At 47.9% G+C, this 19,403-nt stretch overlaps 1 protein-coding gene across 1 annotated transcript; it reads left to right on the forward strand.

Moving 5' to 3' along the window:
• Positions 1-14,220: 14,220 nt before the first annotated feature.
• Positions 14,221-17,311, forward strand: Tp53rk (TP53 regulating kinase). Its single transcript, XM_087911006.1, has 2 exons — positions 14,221-14,547; positions 15,935-17,311. The coding sequence occupies exons 1-2, from the start codon at positions 14,283-14,285 to the stop codon at positions 16,411-16,413; spliced, it is 744 nt and encodes a 247-aa protein (XP_087767132.1). The 5' UTR covers positions 14,221-14,282; the 3' UTR covers positions 16,414-17,311.
• Positions 17,312-19,403: the final 2,092 nt, after the last annotated feature.

Consider the following 19,403-nt stretch of genomic DNA (forward strand, 5'->3'; position numbering starts at 1 on the left):
TCAAAAGAAAGGAAGAAATGGTTGGTTAAGCTGCAAAGTTTTAGATCAAATTATACAGCAATAATAACTGGACTGAAAACTGAAACCATTGAGTAAAATTACTTTTGAAAATTACTTAACATTGTTGGTGTTTTGCCTCCCTGTTAACCCCGCCACAACCTAAGGAGGTAGGAACTACTCCAATCGATTCCCATTTTGGAGACAAGAAAATTGAGGCCAAGGGAGATGGTGCACTTGCTTAAGTAAGCCTAGGTACTTTGGCACTGCCCTGGACAAATCAACCAACAGAATTGACCTATGAGAGAACAGGTTAGTTTGGCTCATGGTTTAGGGGGATTTCAGTTCATCATAGTTCGAAACATATGGTGGAGTTCATGCTGGTAGAAACCCATGTCAGAGACACCTCCGATCATGACAGACAGGAAGTGGAGAGCTCTGGGCCAGAATGAGTGCTGGGAATGACTTCAAAGGCCCCTAGCAAACTACTTCCAACAGCAGGCCTCACCTCAAGTCTCCACAGCCCTCAAAACGGCCGGCAAGTTGGACATTCAGATGTGAGCTTGTGGTGTGTGTGTGTGTGTGTGTGTGTGTGTGTGTGTGTGTGTGTTGGGGGCATTTGGGATTCCAACCACAAGGAGTTTCTGGGAAACAGAGCTCCTGATGCAGCCCTGCCAACCATCCTACCATACCACCGTTCTGCACGCACTTCCTCTTGGCCAGTCCCATATGGCAGCTCTTCCTTCCTCTGTGGAGCTGTCACTGGCCAGTTCAGTAAGTGTTGTTCCATTCCTGAGAAACTGGAATGGCCTAGATGTTTTTGGTCTTTGTGACTCATGCTTGCTGTGGAGATGTGTGCCTGCCTGACACAGAAAACGGAGGTCTCCTTCTTCATTTGATCCCCTCAAGGAAGAAGCTCCTTTCAAACACACCGGAATGGTCCCTACCCCTTGGTATTTGTGTACCAGAGCCATCCACTTCTCTGGCTTCCCTGCCAGTAGTCAAGTCCTAGGTTTCTAAAAAACAGAAGATGCCAAACTGCCATTTACAATCTGATTACAAAAGTTGGCAGTGTCAGCCTTACTCTAGGTCACTTAGCCACTGCTCTGACAAAGCCACTTGCCCAGTGTGAGATGCCCTGTGGAAGCCCCCCCCCCCCCACTGAGGGCAAGGCTCTACTGAGTCACAGTGCCGATGCCTCCAGGCCCTAGCCCGTGGGGAACTGAGGGCCTTAGATCAGCTGCCTGTGAAGAACTGAACCTCAGCCAAGATCACAGTGTGCTCAGGTCTCTTCCCCCAACCCTGCCTGACTGGCAAATCCTCCTTGATCTCAACCTTTGACAGGTGCATACACCATAAGGAGATTAATTTTGCTTTAAATCATTAGGTTTGTAGCAATTTGTTCCAGAACAATAAATAGCTGGTACATATTCCATCACTATTCATTACCTTGATCGATAAAAGGAGAGCCTCACCCGAAAGGAGGAAGTGTGGTCCAGATTGTGTACACACACAGCCAGGGGATGGGGCCTATTTGCCTTCCTAAGACTCCTTGACCTCAAGCACACTACAGATCTATGATTTATTGTGTCTCCCTACTAGGATGAAACCTTGGGAACAGGAACTTCTAAAAACTCTCTTTTGAGGATTGGGGGTTTTATCTACCAAGCTCAAGGCCCTGGGCTCAGTCCTCACACCTAAAAAAAAAAAAAACCAAACAAACAAAACTCTCTTCTATTTTCTTCTTTACTCCAGCATCATATGGTTCAGAGTAAAAGCCCAGGACTCTGCCCTGGTCACGACCAATGCTGATGAGGACTGTGGCCTTGAAAAGTTTCTGTGCCCCATGAGTCTCTCCGCTGATACAGCAGTCCAAATCGGACCAAATCAAACCAACGGTCCCCAGAGAGGAGACAGGAAAGGAAGACTGGAAAACCCTGCCTCTGTTCTCTGGGGGGCAGGTTTAAGTACTCTGTGGGAGTGGTCTTGAGCATCTCTGGGGAGGGGTTATCACTTGGCAGACTTTTTGAGAGGCAGCAGGGTTTGGAGAGAGATGGGGGAGGAGGCTTGGGATGGAGCTTCCACCAGAACATCCCAGACTCTTCGGGTATATGGATGCTAGGGACTGGGGTGAAGCTTTAACCCAAATATCCCAGACTCTTTGGATATATGGATGCCAGGGACTGGGGTGAAGCTTTAATCCAAACATCCCAGACTCTTTGGGTATATGGATGCCAGGGACTGGGGTGAAGCTTTAATCCAAACATCCCAGACTCTTTGGGTATATGGATGCCAGGGACTGGGGTGAAGCTTCCACGTGAATGGCCTTCCTTGTACTCATCTAAGTAGCCCATTTAGGAGATGTCCTGGAGTCAGCCCATAGCAAGAACATAGGTAAAATGAGGCAGGCAGAGGGACTATGTTCCCTTGGGCTCTGAGGCAGGAACAAGGCACCAGTAAACATTCTTAAATACTGTGCAAAGCTGTAGAGACTATTAATTTGGATATGGCATTTCTTTAAGTTTTTATTATAAGCACCCTCTCATGCTTTTTTTTTTCTGTAAATAAGTAAAACTGCTCAGAGCAGAGTCATTCAGGTCTGTGAGTGGCAGCAGACTGACCCTTTCCTCATACCTTAAAGCCTGGCAGGGGAGCCATCAACTGAGCAATCACTTCTCTAGCAAGTGACTGGATGGCCCTGAAGGCACTGGTTTGAAAGCCTTGTGATCACTCTGAGGATGAGCAACCTTGAGAATTACTGTGGCTGAAGCCAGGACTCCCGTCCCAGCAGGCATTGCTCCAGTCATCCTGCAATGACTGCGGCAGGCAGAACCTAGATATCCTTATTCTCCCTCAGAGAGGGATGAGGAGTCCTTCCTCAGGAATTCAGAATCCCAGAGGTGGTGGGTTAGGATCCAGGCACACCTTGGCCCTGCTCCTTGGGAATCTGGTACAGTGTATCACGCCCTGCGCCATGCCTCTGTGCATGGCAGACAGTACCCTGTCCCTTTAAGAGACAATCCCTGCCTACTCCTGCTCTCCTCCTTTCTGCCATTTCTCTGAGGAGGCAGCTTTCTATCTCTCTCTGTCTCTCTTCTTTCTATTTTCTCTCTCTTTTTCTCTCCCATTCTCTCTTTCCTTCTCCATTCCCTTTATCTCACTAAACTCCACACTCAAACTCTGCCTGCATGGTGTATTCACCTCCTGTCCATGGTCCTCACCCACCATGGAATCTGCCAGGGTTCCAACTCATGCTGTAACCATAACATTGGTGCCGTGACTCAGATGTGGTGGTACATACCAGTAGGATTTGCTGAAAGAGTCAGAGGCAGGAAGATCCCAAGTCCGAGGCTAGCCTGGAAACTAACAGTGAGAAAGAGGCAGGAGAGATGACAAGGCCAATGAAAATAGAGAGAAGGTATGAAAAGCTAAGTTAAGGAACTATGGTCTTGTCTGTGGAAGAGTTCCTGGGAGCTACCAAGTTCTAAGGACAAAGGGGCTCAGGATCCAAAGTTCCAAACTAACGCTACTCCCTGTAAGAGCAAGGGGTTGACACCTGAGGCCCCAGTAGCCACAGCTACTATGGGAATCTGTGTGCCCTGACACCTGGTGTTATAGAATAAATGTGCTTTCCTGGGGAGCAGTCCTGCCGAACACTTAGAGATTAATAAAGGAAAAACCCTTTAATAACAACACTAAGGAAAAAACCTTTAATCGTAGTACTTGACTGATTCTGGCTAACATACAAAAGGAAGCCAACCCCAAAGAGAAAAATGATACATTTCACGTACACTGTCATCCTTAAATCTCTTTCAAGCCCTGGCCTCAAGCTACACTTCTAACAGTTTAAACAAGATGCCAGAGTTATTTCATAAGTGCATCAGTGTTAACCATTCAAATATGTTTCCCATAAGAGAACCTGGACTTGATAGCAGATGGGGGATTAGTGGAGGCTGTCCTGGTATGAGATGTGAGCTCTCAGAGGAATGTTCTTTGATATGAGAATGGGCCTAATGGTAGTAAATCAGGCTGTCTTCTTTGCTATGGGAATGGGCTGAACTGAACTGCAACAACCTTAGTGAACAAACATTTTTTGTTTGTTTGTTTTTCAAGGCAGGGTTTCTCTGTGTAGCCCTGGCTGTCCTGGAACTCACTCTATAGACTAGTGTGGCCTCAAACCCAGGGATTTTCCTGCTTCTGCTTTCCAAGTGCAGCCTTAACAGAAGTGTTTCTCAGTGAGCATAAATTTCTATTATGGCACAAAACTATTTCTAACAAGCCCATTGATACATGATTTTTCTTGCAATTACACTGAAAATATGCTCCCTTAGCTAAGTCTACCTCGTGTAACCTAATTATACTGGCTAAATTTATGTACCCTTGACACAGGCTAGAGTCATCTACGAGGAGGAACCTCAATTGAGAAATGTCTCCATAAGACTAGGCTGTAGGCAAGCCTGTAGGGTATTTTCTTAATTAGTGATTGATATGGGAGAGCCCAGTCCTCTGTGGGTAGTGTTATCTCTGACCTGGTGGTCCTGGGTTCTATAAGAAAGCAGATTGAGCAAGCCATGTAGAGCAAGTCAGTAAGCAGCACCCTTCCATGGCCTCTGCATCTGCTCCTGCCTCCAGGACCCTGCCCTGTTTGAGTTCCTGTCCTGACTTCCTTCAGTGAGGAGCAATGTACGATGAGGAAGTGTGATCCAAATAAACCCTTTCCTCCCCATGCTGCTTTTGGTCATGAAACATCATAGCAATAGCAACCCTAAGATACTAATATTTCCTCAGTGAGAGTATTAGTAGTTCCTTTGTGGTGTCAATTTTATTTCAATCACTGAGGCGAGGGACCTGTGACACTAGTTGACCCTGACTGCTGCTAACTGCTGCTGCAAAGAACCAAGAATTCCACAAGCTGTGAATTACTGGACCGTGGCAATCCAAAGCCAGATCGATCAGTCTCTAACTTGAGCACCTGGATCTGTAAGTCTCTGGCACTAGAGCCTGGACCATGAGCCCCTAGTTATCAGGAGTTGCAAGCCTCTAGGTCAGCCAGCCCCACCCATAAGCCTTTGACACACAAGGGTCCACGTCTGCCAACACCAGAAGAGCCACTCCTCACTTATTTGTGAATTCTGATAGAGTCAAAGGACCCAGCCCACTGATAGGTGATACAGGCCTTGCAAGTTCAAATCAAACAGCATCCATGCAGGTCTGCACAGTGTTATAAACAAGGGAGCAAGCCGGGCACTGTGGAGTGCTGAGGTCTCTAGCAAACTAAAGGCCACAGGTTCACACAGGCAGTAGCAAGCCATAGCCAGCTGTCTGCGTTGTCCACGCAGCATGCAGCCACGGCCACTCATTTACACAGGGCCCTGTGGATTCTGTCTGAGGCTGAGGGAATAGTCTGCATGGTGGTCAAACTCTAGACCATCACAGAAGACACTGACAACCTTACTCTGGACTCCCTGGGCAGCTGAGCAGTGGGGCTGGAGTTCAACTTGTCACGGTCAGGGGACCTGTGCTTAGCCTGTCATGGTCAGGGGACCTGTGCCTAGTATGTACAATTTTCCATCACAGGAGGGTTATTTTATTTTTTTTTTCCTTGCCCTTCTTTTGTCCTTTGCTTTTCTCTCTTGTCTTCTCCCCCTCCCCTCCTTTCCTAGCCTCAACAGGGTCTCATGTAACTCAGGCTGGCCTCACAATAGAGCCAAGGACTCTATAGGACAAACTCTGAACGTTATGCCTTAGCTCTGCAGGGCTGGGATTGCAGATGTGTACTATTGTTGCAGGGGGCGGCTGCTTGTTCGTCCCAGCTGCCCAGAAACAAAATAATCACACAGAAACTGTATTAATTAAATCACTGCTTGGCCCATTAGCTCTGGCTTTTTATTGGCTAGCTCTTACATCTTAATTTAACCCATTTTTATTAATTTGTATATTGCCACGTGGCAGTAGCTTACTGGCCAAGATTCAGCATGTCTGACTCTGGCGGCTCCATGGCATCTCCATGACTCTGCCTTTCTCCTCCCAGCATTTCATTTAGTTTTCTCTGCCCACCTAAGTTTTGCCCTATCTACAGGTCAAGGCAGTTTCTTTATTCATTAATGGTAATCACAGCACAAAGAGTGGACTCCCACATCATACTGCCTTGCCCAGTTTATACAATGCTGGGCCATATAGACCCAGGGTTTCATGCACATAGAGCCCATGAACTGGAGAAATTCAGGAAATGAAAGAGATGAAAAGATCTGAGAAGAGCCAGGATGCCAGCAGGTACTTGTGATACTGAGGGAGCTAGAGGCCGACATGGACTTTGGTGTGTTAGTAGGCACCATAGGTAGCCATTTGTCCCTTCTGCCAGTGATAAGGAAAATGGCTCCTTTTGGTAGAGGGGGACTGACTTTTGTCTAACCACCAGAATTGGGGAGATGGAGGTTTTTTTTTTTTTTTTTTTTTGGACCTGACACCTACTTTCCTCAAGCAGCAACCAGGAGTGGCAGGGTCTGGAGATCTAACATGACTGATGGGAAGAACATAGAGGGCTAGACAGCTTCCATTTGCCCTGTGTGAGAGAGATGTGTGTGCATGTGTGTTTGCACTTTGTGTTTATGTGTGTTGCTGAGGGTATGTGTGTGTAGGCATGTAATAGTTCACGTCTGCTACCAAATTGCTGCATAGCAAATCAGCACAAAAGAGTCCTGTAGAACCTTGGGGGTCCATCAGGATATTTACCAATTTCCCATCCTTTGAGTGTTCCCCTTAACTGTGTGAGGTTGAGGGACCTGTACTTTATTTGTCAATGGCCCTGTTATCTATCTGTCATCCAAGAGGTCAAGATGCTTCAAACTGCAAGTCTCGGTGTCCTAAAGGGCTTCGGGCACAGCTGTATTTATTCTCAAATGGCATCAACAGAACACAGAGATTCTCTCTCTGCCTCTTCTCAGACAGATCTCTGTGATAACCCAGACTCATATTCCCATAGCTCACCTTCCTAATTATAAAGAATGTCTCTTTCCAGAACCGAGTGTCGGAACTGAGACTCCCTGGCCATACCTGGGGTGTGTGTGCATCTATGAACCAACAGTGTCCGGCACATGAGGTGTGCTGATGAGCAAGACCTAATTCACACCAAAGAGGAATGCTTCCTTTATCTGTCCTGTCTTTGGTGATTAACTTAGTTTGCATCTATTGAGTTATGCTAGGAAGGCTCCCAGGGACCAGAAACCAAAAAGGCAAGGAAACAGAGAGGGTCTCCAATGTTAGGGTTTTGTTTCAGAAGAGAACATTGGTATATTGGGGCCAAAAAATGATGCAAAGATCACACCACACAATGGACCTCATACAGATTATTGGAGGGGGGGGGTGACAGTGAAAGGCTCCCTGTAAGTGGGAACGAGAGTGAGGGGGGGGGGCGCGTAATGGCTGGGCCTTTATAAAGGGTATGCATGTTGCACTTGGCAGCTGGTGATGACAATGACTGCTGGTGCCGAGTCTCCAAAGGCAAGCTAGGGTGGCACCTGCTGGTGCCGAGTCTCCAAAGGCAGGCTTGGGTGGCACCTGCTGGTGCCGAGTCTCCAAAGGCAGGCTAGGGTGGCACCTGGTTCTGGAATGTGGGTGGTTCCTAACATTCCTCCCTTTTGTTTGTTATAAAACGTGAGGAAATTGGAAAGGATAGCTGGTGAGGCAGAAATGGAGGTGCCATGTTTTTTAGACTGTCTCCTGTTGTCTAGGGCAGTGACATTTGGGGGGATTCAACAAAGTTGGGATGCTGGCCACTGCTGCCTAGGGGGCCAACTTCCAAGCATCATGGGGCTTGAACGGAATCCACAACATCCGCTTTGTCTCTATTTGAGGGGATTAGGGGAAAAGACACTCACACTCTCTTGATGGTTTCCTCCAGGCTTTTTCTTTATTCTTCTTTTGTGCTCTCTAGTCTTTATTTTCCTGGTGATTTCCTTTCCTCAGTCTAAATGTTTTCCTGCTAACTCTTCCTTTATTCTTGATGTTTCCCGTCTACTTCTCTCATTCCTAATGTTTTCCTTCTTGCCCATTTTAGCTCTCTTTCTATTCTTTCCCTTACAGCTTATATATCCCAGCAAAATCTTTCAGGTAATACAAGAATCACAATGTGGTTACATTCTCTTTTTCAAGTGAATGATTACAATGAATACAAAATAAACAGTAAAAACAGCATGTTTTCCATGTCCCTTACATGATTAAACATTTTGTGTATTACAGGTGAAAAACAAATTATCCCAAGAAAGCCACATTCATTCATACCCAAGCAACTTGTTTTAGATTAACCATGTGGGCAAGTACATTATTCTTCTCAGTCAGATCTTGTAGCACAAATTGTAGGTCTTTTACTGGCAGGCTGTATTTTGCAATTACAAAGAAAAGGTCAATTACTTCATCATTTATCGTGAAAGGCAATCTTATAAGGAGTCTTAAAAGAATCACAAACCTAAACTTTTATATATGAAAAAGAAACAGTCAGCTCTACTTTAAATCTTTAGGGTACAGACCCACACATTAATAGTTTTTTCTATCAGGAGATTGAGGGCAGAAATGGGTATAAGGAATTAATCATCACCTTTAATTGTCAACCAATCCTAGAAAGAAAGGCTCGCCAGCTAATGATAATTGGGCTGCTTTGTTCCCGTTTCCTGACCTTAACAAGTTCCACATTCAACTATGTGCCTTCCTAAAACTTTAGATTGTCCTCTTGGGTTTTTCACCTCAGAGCTATTTGGCAATAATATCTTGTCTAACTTTGTTATTTTTAAAGCTTTGTTTCAACTGTGGTGCACTCCAAAACCTGTGAACACATCTCCCAACATTAAGGTTAAAAGAACTTAAGCTAGCTGCTCTGCTGGTACTCAATTGTTTTTCTTAATCATTAAGCTAAGCCCCAGTCTATGCGGCTCCTCCATAGAATGAATCCTAGCTGTGTGACACTTCCTTGTATTTTTAATCATCAAAACTCTATTTAAACTAACATTATTATTATTATTATTATTATTATTATTATTATTATTATATAAAATCATTGTTTCAATTAGGCTGTACCATTTAGGAAGGAAGTTTCTTCATAATAACCCACAGGTAAAAATGCTCAATAGGACAGGATGTTTCCATGAGATAAACACACTGTATTACAGGCAGTGGGGATCTCCCAACACTCATTAACACCATGCCAGATACCAGAGAAAGATGGCAGCAGAAAACATGGAAAGGCACAGCAGAGGCAAAGGCATTCCAGGTCTGTGGTCTCAGGGCCTTACCTGTCCAAGATTGACCTATCAGAGAGTTTGCTCCTGGTGGGTGACACCTTGAACTTCAATTGCTACCTGCTGCTCCACTGACATCGCCACTGCACTGGCCAAGTTTTGGAAGAACAGGCATTTCACCCACTTTCTAGGCTCTGTAGGACCAGCTAGGGCTAGGGAAGTACAGGCAGAATCTGTGAGGCTTGACCACCTGGAGCTAGCCATTTTGAAACTATCTGGGACATAGATTTTGAGGGAACACCTAGAACTGGAGGGTTACTGGAACAATAACCTACCTTAGGGTTAGGGGTTAGGGTTAGGGTTAGAGGTTAGAGGTTAGGGGTTAGGGTTAGGGTTAGGGTTTATGGTTAGGAGTTAGAATTTAGGGGTTAGGGTTAGGGTTTGTGGTTATGGTTATGGTTATATTAAGGACAGAAGGTAAAATTAAGGAGTTCAGGGTAACTTTTTTTCCCCCTTAGGTGTGCATTTGAAACTTTTAGACCTTGTTCCTGGTTGTTGGGGAAGGTGAGTACCAAGGCTAAGCAACCCGAAGAGATTCCACCCTCAAGATAAGCGGAATAGGCAGGTAAGGAAATGGGCTGTTGATTGACTACCTATCTGGAGTTCATTTGACCTATGAGGGGTGGATTTAAGTTGATTTCCTGAAGCTTACAAGAATTTTTTAAGTTTACAAAAAAGGCAGAAATTTCAGGTATGTTAGTTTCACCACTGTTTGTAATTTGTCCTGAACCCCACACTGTAGGCTGTAGACTCACACTTTTGAGTCATAGTAGAAGTTGTGAACCCAAAATGGTTAGGTCAAAATTATGAACATACTTTACTCTATCCAGAAAACTTGATGTATATAAGTGTATAACAGATGCTTTTAGCATCATGAGAAGCACTTCTAAGTCTACAGTTAGAAGACAACCAAAGAAAATTTAAAATCTTGAGCTTGTGACTAAGGTAGTAGAAGTCATTGCTTCCTAGAGCTGGATAAATATCTTATCAGAACTCCACTGGTTAATGCTAAAACTCTGAACTTTTAGGGTCTTAGTATAACAATAGCACAGAGAGGCAAAGAAGTCAGAAATTTTAATTTTTACATATATCTTAAATCATATTCTTTTGGAGTGGTTGGGTTTTAGTGTTTGTTTTTTTCGAGACAGGGTTTCTCTGTGTAGCTGTGAGTATCCTAGAACTCACTCTGTAGACCAGACTGGCCTTGAACTCACAGAGATTGTCTTTGCCTCCCGAAGTGCTGGGATTAAAGGTATGTGCCACCACCACTCAGTTTAAATTATATTCTCACAACTTTACAAATTTATAAAACATTTTTTAGACCCTCAGAAGTTAAGCTTTCTTATTCTCAAATCTTACATAACCTTTACTCTTCCTTTCTCCCTCTCCCTCTCTCTCTCTCTCTCTCTCTCTCTCTCTCTCTCTCTCTCTTTCTTTGATTTTTTTGAGACAGGGTTTCTCTGTGTAACCGTCCTGGCTGTCCTGGAACTTATTTTGTAGACCAGGCTGACCTCAGACTCACAGAGATCCACCTTCCTCTGCCTCCCGAATGCTGGGATTAAAGGTGTGCGCCCCCACCACCCGGCTACACTTTCTTTCTGCCCAGCCATTTACCATGAGACACAGGCGGTTGATTACTGAGAGCAGTTGTTGTAAAACAAGTTCCTTTAAAGAAAGGAATACTATTAAATTGCACTGAAATCTGTTTTGTGAATTTATCTCTTTTTAACGTCTGGAAACAAAGTAAACTGGTTATAGACCTTGCAGTAGCTGGAGGATAGTGATGCCTGAGGCCTGATTTTCACACATGAAGAGAACTGAGAAGGCAGCTGAAGCACTGGTTGTTCTGGAACTCACTCTGTAGACCTCAGACTCACAAAGATCCGCCTGCCTCTGGCTCCCGAGTGCTGGGATTAAAGGTGTGCGCCACCACTGCCCGGCTATTTCCTTTAAGCTTGTTGGTTACTTGTTACCACTCTAGTCATGAGTAATGAAAATGTCCCCACCCTGGATGGTACTATACCCAAAGGGAAACCTCTGTTCTCTGCCCCTCAAGTGTACCCTGGTCAGAGCATAGTGCCATGTTCTGTCCCCGCTCTGCTGCTGGAGCAGACCGGGGGCACCTAAGTCATCCTACGATGAGTGACCCTCACCCACGGATGTTTGGAGGCAGGCTTCAGTGACTCAGGGGTCTCAGGGGTACTGTTGCAGGCTTCGTCAGAAGTCTAGGAGGCAAGAAGTGGTGAATGGAAAGAGGTTTGTTTGCAGTTTGGGTAAGAGCTTGAGAGATAAACTTTCTGCTTCTCTCTGCAGCGGTAGAATTCTAGAAAGGGTGAAACACCAGCTAGGTTTGTGTGTAGAGCTAGCTGTGGGGTAAGCTCTCACAACTGCTAATGGCCGCCCTTGTCCTGGAGAAAGTCGCTCTCTTCTGCAGCCATTCTGTCCATTTCTACCCCTCTTCCTGGATAAAATTTCCGTTTCTTAGGACCCTCCCTACTGTAGAAGACACTAGCTCTCTGCATTGGCTCTTGTTCTGAGTAGGAACTTGCTGGCCCTTGTGGCACGTAGCTGGCCAGCCCACTTCGGACTGGCAGCCTCCTGCTCCTACCACTCTTCTCTGACTTCTTCTTCTTCATCTTGGGATGAAGCCTGCGTAGCTGACTTTCCACTCAACCCTGCACTGTACTACTATCTGCTCCAGGAAACCAAACGAAGAGGGTCCCTACCACCACCCTTAATCTATCTCCAGCCTCCTGCGCTCCGGTAAAGTCACAGGGACCAGCAGGGGACTAGCCTGTGTCCCATTTCTCCGCTCAACTCACTTTCTCATTCAGCACCTTTAAGGTCTGCACCCGCATCTCTAAACTGCCCTTTCAGCACCCAGACAGACAAGAAGCTGTCAACTCCACTTCACCGTTCGGCAATTTTTTTTTTAAAAAAAGTCACAAAATATATTGTATGAAATTCTCAAAAAAAGTGTTAAAATACTTTTTTAAAAAATGTGTTTTGGTGTTTTGTCATGGGTGTCTGGTCCCTGGAACTGGAATTACAGGCAGTTGTGAACTGCCATGTGGGTGCTGGGAATTGAACCTGGGTCGTCTGGAAGAGCAGTCAGTATTCTTAACCTCTGAGCCATCTCTCTAGCCCCCCGAAGATATTCTTAAAAGGTCAAAATTTGAATTTCAGTACCCCCAACATCCACCCCTCAAGTCTTACTTGCAGCCTCCTGCCTCAGCCTCTGAGAGCTGAGAACACAGGCCTGCACCAGTTCTATTTTTTTCTTTATCCCAAAGACACTCTCAGGGCCGGTACCCATTCTCTGGCCCTGGGGGAAGGGTGGGAACCACACAATCCTTTGCCTGACTGCTAGCTCCGTAGAGGGAGGTAGGCGTCAAGGAAGTCCGAGAGACAGGGTTGGAAGCTAGAAAACAAGGGCAGATAAGAATTGGTGTCCCTCTCTTCAGAGAGGCCAGAAGGCCTTATCTGGAAAGTGACCCTGGTTTTCAGAAAAAGGATGTCTACAGGGGTCTAGGTGGTGAGGGGCGGGAAGAACATTTCCCCCAGGGTAGGTTGCAGATGCAAAGACTGTGCCGAGGGAGCAGGATGGGCGGGGTAGGGTGTTGGAGGTGTGTGGGAGTGGGGGAAGGGGTGGGTCTCTAAGAGATGCAGGAGCTCCCTGCAGGGCCTCATGGACTGAATTAAGGTGTAGGTACTTTATCCTCAGCAAAAGTGACGAGCCATTGAACATTTGATTCGGGTTTAAAGAGCTAAGCCCAGACTGACTTAGCAAGCCAGGCTCTGGTCAGCGCCTTTGCACTGTAGATTTCTAAGGCAAAGGGTCCAACGGTTTTGGTCACCATAGCAATGGCCGTGTGGACACAAACAGTTATGATAATGAAGCTACAAACTTGAGCACTGGGGGATATAAAGGGAACCGGTTCGGGTGAGCTTTGCTGGAAAACATTCTGTCCACACAAAGGGTCTGATGTGTGAAAAGGGTCCCTTCATAGTATGAACGAAACCCAGGGACCACGGAGCCAGGCTGCTGGTGCCATAGCAATCCTGGTTCAAATGGCTTCTCGTCTATATTTTCAATAGGACTCCAAGGAGCATGGGGCAGGGTAGGGGCAGGGAGGCCATCTGAAGAGGACCCCTGTCCACAGGCATGGTAATCGGCCTTTTCATTAATTCTGATAAACCCTGGCCTCAGCAGAACCAGGCATCCTCATTCTGAAGATGAGGAAACCGAACTTAGAGAAAAGGTGTTGGCTTGCTGACACGCTGATGCCAGGCACCGGTGGCATCTGGGTAGAGAGCTATGACCTAGCCCCTTCCTCCCTTCTGACTTAAGAGCATATTTCCATAGACTGAAATGGAAAGACCATGATTTTGAAGCTAACCTGAGCTACACAGTCTCAAAAACGAAGCAAAAAGAAAGGAGAGGAGTGGGAAAAGGAGAGGAATGGAAAATAAAGGAAAGTAAAGGGAAAGGAAAGGAAGGGAAGGGAAGGGAAAGGAAGGGACGGAGAGGAAAAGAATGAACGGAGGGGAAGAGAGGGAGGAGAAGGGGAGGGGAAAGGAAGGGAAGAGTGGGGAGGAAAAAGGAAAGAAACGGGAAGGAAAGGAAAGAAAAGAAAAGGAACGGAAAGGAAAGAACCCTAGTAGGAAGGAGCAGAGCGTCCACAAAAGACTTTTCTCAAAAGAGCCTCCAACTTGGAGACTCCCAAAGTCTGAGCATCACCAACGGGCTTCCGGAGAAGGCCGAAGAGTGAGAAGCTGTTGCCCGAAATTTGCTGAGTGATCACGGAGATAGACGAAGAGCTTCGGGAAAGGCCAAGGGGCGCGTCCGGAAAGCCAGAGCTTCGAAAGGTCGCTAGGCGGCAGCACTCGGGCGGGGCGGAAGTGGGGCGGGGCCAGTGTCGTGTGGCGGAAGAGGCCGGAGGATTTCCGAGGCGGGAGGAAGCGTAGCTGCCGGGGTCCGGACGAGCCCAAGGCATGGCGGCGGAGACGTCCTCGGAGCGGGAGGCGGAGGCCGAGGCGCTGGCCGCGGCACGAGAGCGAAGCCGGCTCTTCCTGAGCGGCCTGGAGCTGGTGCAGCAGGGCGCCGAGGCGCGCGTCTTCCGCGGCCGCTTCCAGGGCCGCGCGGCCGTGGTGAAGCATCGCTTCCCCAAGAGCTACCGGCACCCGGCGCTGGAGGCGCGGCTCAGCCGGCGGAGGACGGTGCAGGAGGCGCGGGCGCTGCTCCGCTGCCGCCGCGCGGGTGAGGAGGACTGGACGGGGGTGGACGGGGCTCCGAGGCCCGGGAGATGGGGCGGACGGGACGGGACGGGACTGCATAGGGCTCCGAGACCCGGGAGACGGGACCAGAGCGGTGTTTAAGGACTCCCGGCGTCGCACGGAACGCCTTTCCGTTTGGTTTGTTGCTCGGCAACTGTCCTTCAACGTGTAGTTTAGCCTCAGTTTCCCCGTTTATGCCGTTTCCGCTCACCGTCCTCCCCTCTCCATTTGGTAGTTTTAAGCAACAGGTGCCTTACCGGGAGCGTGTCCGAAGCCAGACTCACCGGATTCAGACTCTAAGCGCTGCTTCACGCGTGTCTCTTCAGCGAGTCGTTTAGCACCGCGCTCCTCAGTTTCCTTGCGTGTAATGGGAATCTCAGGGATGTGACCTTTAGAGAAGGTCTATGTGTCATATGTTTGAATGCTTACAAAGCATTCAGTAAACGTCTGAGTTCATGAAATGATTCACTTTTTTCTTTAAAAGTACCATTCACACTCCCACCAACAGAACTGTCCTCCAGAGAAACTGAGGCACAAAATGAAAGTGCCCGAGTTTCCACAGCCACCAGACGGGCTGTCTGTGGTCCCTACGCACCGACCTTTTTTGCTTTTACACTTACAGTTGTTTAGGCATTTACTCGGCACAAGGGCACTGATAGGTGCGGGGCCACCTGGGAAAACTCAACAGTGAACAGGCCGGTATTTTCTTGTCCTAGCGACTTAATGGAGCTATAAAGTAGTGTTCATAGTTTTTTTTTCACCCTCTTTCATAAGTTACCAGACAAGAATGGTTGCTACTTGATCCCCATCGACAGGTCTCCGGTTTCTAGGAAAGAGCCCTGGGCGAGGTTGACTGTCAGGAGAGACTCCTGGGGTTAATTGGAGCTATTGTCACCACATTACAGTATCAGAGACCGAGATATAGAGAAGCTAATGGAACCTTGAGGTTTCACCACTAATAAGGAGGGAACTGGGATTTGAACCTGCCTGTCCTGGGAAAAAGATGGGTCTGTAAGATGAGCTGCTGCTTAGCCTCCTGCTAGTCAGGTCGCCGCTCAGACTGGAGGATGCTTTCCCTTCTGGATTCTGTTTCCTTTGTTTTTTAAGGGAGTAGCAATGAATTCCAGTCCTAAGGTGACTTGAGAAAGGGGAGCAAGCTTTGACACTTGCAGACGCACCCTGGGCTGGACCATAGTCCTGCAGAGCTAGAGCAGGGCTTAGGCAAGCTTCTGGTTAAGTTCTATCATTCCCACAGCATTCCTGAGCCCTCTCCAGAGTAAGTAGATTTAGACTGAAAAACTGTCCCCACCTGAGCAGGTGACGCCTCCTTCATACAGATACTCACACTAGCACCTGTGTCTCCACTGCAGGGATCGCTGCCCCGGTTGTCTTCTTTGTGGACTATGCTTCTAACTGCTTGTATATGGAAGAAATCGAAGACTCAGTGACTGTTCGAGGTTATATCCAGTCCACTATGGAGACCGAAAAAGACCCCCAGTGCCTCCTGGGCTTGGCCAGGAGAATCGGGCAGGTTCTGGCTAGAATGCACGACGAAGACCTCATTCACGGGGACCTCACCACCTCCAACATGCTCCTGAAGCGGCCCCTGGGGCAGCTGAACATTGTGCTCATCGACTTCGGGCTGAGTTTTGTTTCGGGGCTGCCGGAAGATAAAGGCGTTGACCTCTATGTCCTGGAGAAGGCCTTCCTCAGCACCCACCCCCACACCGAGACTGTGTTTGAAGCCTTTCTGAAGAGCTATGGTACTTCATCCAAAAAGTCCGGTCCAGTGCTGAAGAAGTTAGATGAAGTGCGCCTGAGAGGGAGAAAGCGGTCCATGGTCGGGTAGCAGAGTTGCTATAGTGACTGTCTCCCCTGAGAATGCTGTGGGTTGTCTGGGCCTAGGCAGTGGGGTCGTTGTTAAGTGGCCTGCGATTGTGCTGTGCCACCATCACCTGCGGTTCACTGTTCGCAGGAGCTTAATGTGCACAAGGCCTGGTCTAGGTAGAACTGGGTGTGTAACTCCGGCTGGCATCAAGCTTGCTGTGTATGGTGAGGATCAATAACCTTGAACTCCTTGAATATAGGTGTGTGCTGTCACTCCTGTTTTATCAGTGCCCAGGGCCTCACACGTGCTAGGCAAGCGCTCTACCAACTGAGCTGCATCCCCAGCCCTAGCCCTGGGTGTTTCAGATCAAATCAAATAGGCTTTTTCCCAAACAGTGGCTTGTGGACCTCATGCATTCCAGGTGGCATTGAGCTGAGAACAATACTGTAGGCCTGGAGAGATAAAGACAGGGACTCAGTTTGGGATAGTGTTTCTCTCTTTCCTCTAACCTGCTGGGATTTGGGTGCGTGTATGAAGACTGTGCTTCAAGCCAGTTTAGTGGGATATAACCATCATTTGAGAGAGCAATACAGACTCTTGACTGGGATATGGTGAACTGCTTTCCGAAGCGTGTTTTAGGTGTGTATTTTTACATGGGTGTATTTGGAGTTTATTATAAAGGGTGCTTTTGAGGGGCTGGAGAGGTGGCCTTGTGATGCTCGCTCTTCCAAAGGATTCTAGTTCAGTTTCCAGGACTCAGACTTCAAGGGACCCAATGGCTCTGCCTCCTCAGGCACCTCTACTTACATGCAGAGGCCCCTCTTCCCAGACACACACATACACATAATTATACACATAATATAGTATGGATAAATTCTTGAAATATTTTTGAAAGTCACAATAAAAAGATGCAAAAATAGCATTCCGAATTTTTCTTCTGTAGAAAAGCAGATTTACAGCTTTCAGATGATTAGAACGCAGCAACGTGTAGGTTTTTACCGTTCCAGTGTCCATAGGTCTTGAAGCTCATGGGGTAGAGAAGGGAGCTGGTGTATCTCAAGTGGTGGGGAGGCAGGACAAAGATGAAGTGCCTTGCAATGAAGTTGGTAAGCCCGGTTTCTAGTCCATTCACGGCTGCTGCTGCTGCCACCTGAGTGCCAGCGTGTGACAGACAGACGGCCAGGAGAGGATACACATGACCCCTACTGGGTAGCTGTTGCTAGTGAGCTTTGCTCACTGTGTGGCATGTTCTGTGCTAGGAGTTTTCGTAGTCAGCTCTCGGGATGCTGTCACTGTAGGTGGGTGGTGGGCTGGACAGAGGTTGCTGTCTCAGGTACCACAGGAAGCAAGAGGCACTCTTGCCAGCATTCTTTGACTGAGGTTTAGGGGTTTCCTGTTTTGTTTTGTTTGTTTTGAGGCAAGGTCTAAAACTAAGCCCAGGCTAGCTTAGCTTCCACCACCCCAGTGACTGCGTCACCATACCTGGCCTTCCTCTGATCCAGAAGTGAGACACTGGATATGACGGACTTGACAAGAACTGACGTGGGTAACATCTTCAGAGACTTAAGGGCCGCAGGAACAAGCAGTAACCTTTTCAGCATGACTGAGATGGTCTGCCTCAGTTTCCTCACATACTGTAAGGGAGGTTGCATGGAGAAATGACTGTCTGATGCACAGACATCGTCAGCAGATCCTAGCGCTCGCTGTGCTGGCCCTGGAGAGTTGAGAAGAGGGGAGGCTGTACTTCCTTTCCTATAGAAGAGGGGAGGCTGTACTTCCTTTCCTATAGAAGAGGGGAGGCTGTACTTCCTTTCCTATAGGGCCCAGCGCATCTCAGTGGCGAGGGAAGGTCTGAAGAAAGCCAGCAAACAAATTCAAGAACTTAGGGAAGGCATTCCAGTGGAAGGGTGGCCACGTACTAAGCTGGTGAGAAGTTCTGCGGGACAAGGTTGGCATGCAACAACTGAGGGGGAGGAGGAGGAGCAGAAAACGGGTGAGGAGATGGGCAGGGCAGTTCATGCAGGGTCCCCTATCAAGATAGTTTTCTTTGTGGCCCTCCTAGGGTTTTAAACAGGGTGACTGCTTCATCCTTTTCTGGTGCATTGGTTGCTGGCATACAGAGAGCTATGGGACAGGAGTACAAGTGAGACACTTGGCTTCCACAAGGCTACAGCTGCATCTACCCGTCTGCTACAGTTGCCTGGAGTCCAAGCAGTGCTGAGCATGGTGTGAACCACTTGGCCCAGGTGTACCTAGTGCCATGTGGCACTAACGGTGGCAGCAGCACTGAGGGCAGATCTCGGCGGGTGTCAAGAGGGAGAGGCTGTTCCTAGAGGTGATGAGCCCAGTAGGTGCCCCAGCAGGAATTCTGTCCATCTGCACCCAGTTCTTGACTGTGATGGGTACTGATGTAGCTCAGGGGTGGAGTCTCACAAAGGGCCCAGGGGACCAGTGCAGCTCCATCTCCTCAGACTACATGGGAGCGGGAAGTGTTTGTTGGGATGAGTCAACAGCTTGGTGCAAAGCCCAACCCATTTGTGAAATCTGCCCTAGGGTCACCAGAAGTGATGGCAGCGACTCACCCCAGGTTTGACAGCGCTAGCCCAGTTGAGAGTCACTAAGATGCTTCTCCTGCAAGCATCTTGCAGGAGAAACAGATGCAGAGAACCACAGCCAAGCATTAGGTGGAGCTTGAGGAATCCTGCAGAAGAGAGGGAGTACGATTGTGGGAGCCAGGAGGCCAAGGACACCACAAGAAAACTCACAGAATCAACTAATCTGGATTCATGGGCTCACAGAGACTGAACCAACAACCAGGGAGCCTGCATGGGACTGACCTAGGCCATCTGCTTATATGTTAGAGTTGTGTAGCTTGGTCCTCTTGTGAGACTCCTAGCAGCGGGAGGAGGGGCTCTCTGACTCTTCTACTGGCTTTTGGGACCCTACTCCTCATACTGGGTCGCCTTGCTCAGCTTAATACATGGGGAGGTGCTTAGTCTTACTGCAACTTG

This window comes from Myodes glareolus, chromosome 10 (assembly GCF_982192425.1).
Source record: "Myodes glareolus chromosome 10, mMyoGla1.1, whole genome shotgun sequence".
In the NCBI taxonomy this organism is placed as follows: Eukaryota; Metazoa; Chordata; class Mammalia; order Rodentia; family Cricetidae; genus Myodes; species Myodes glareolus.

Excerpts from the sequence above, each read along its gene's own strand:
- Tp53rk (XM_087911006.1), top strand. The coding sequence starts at position 14,283 with ATGGCGGCGGAGACGTCCTCGGAGCGGGAGGCGGAGGCCGAGGCGCTG. Across the intron at positions 14,548-15,934 it reads GCTCCGCTGCCGCCGCGCGG|GGATCGCTGCCCCGGTTGTC; the intron begins GTGAGGAGGACT and ends TCTCCACTGCAG.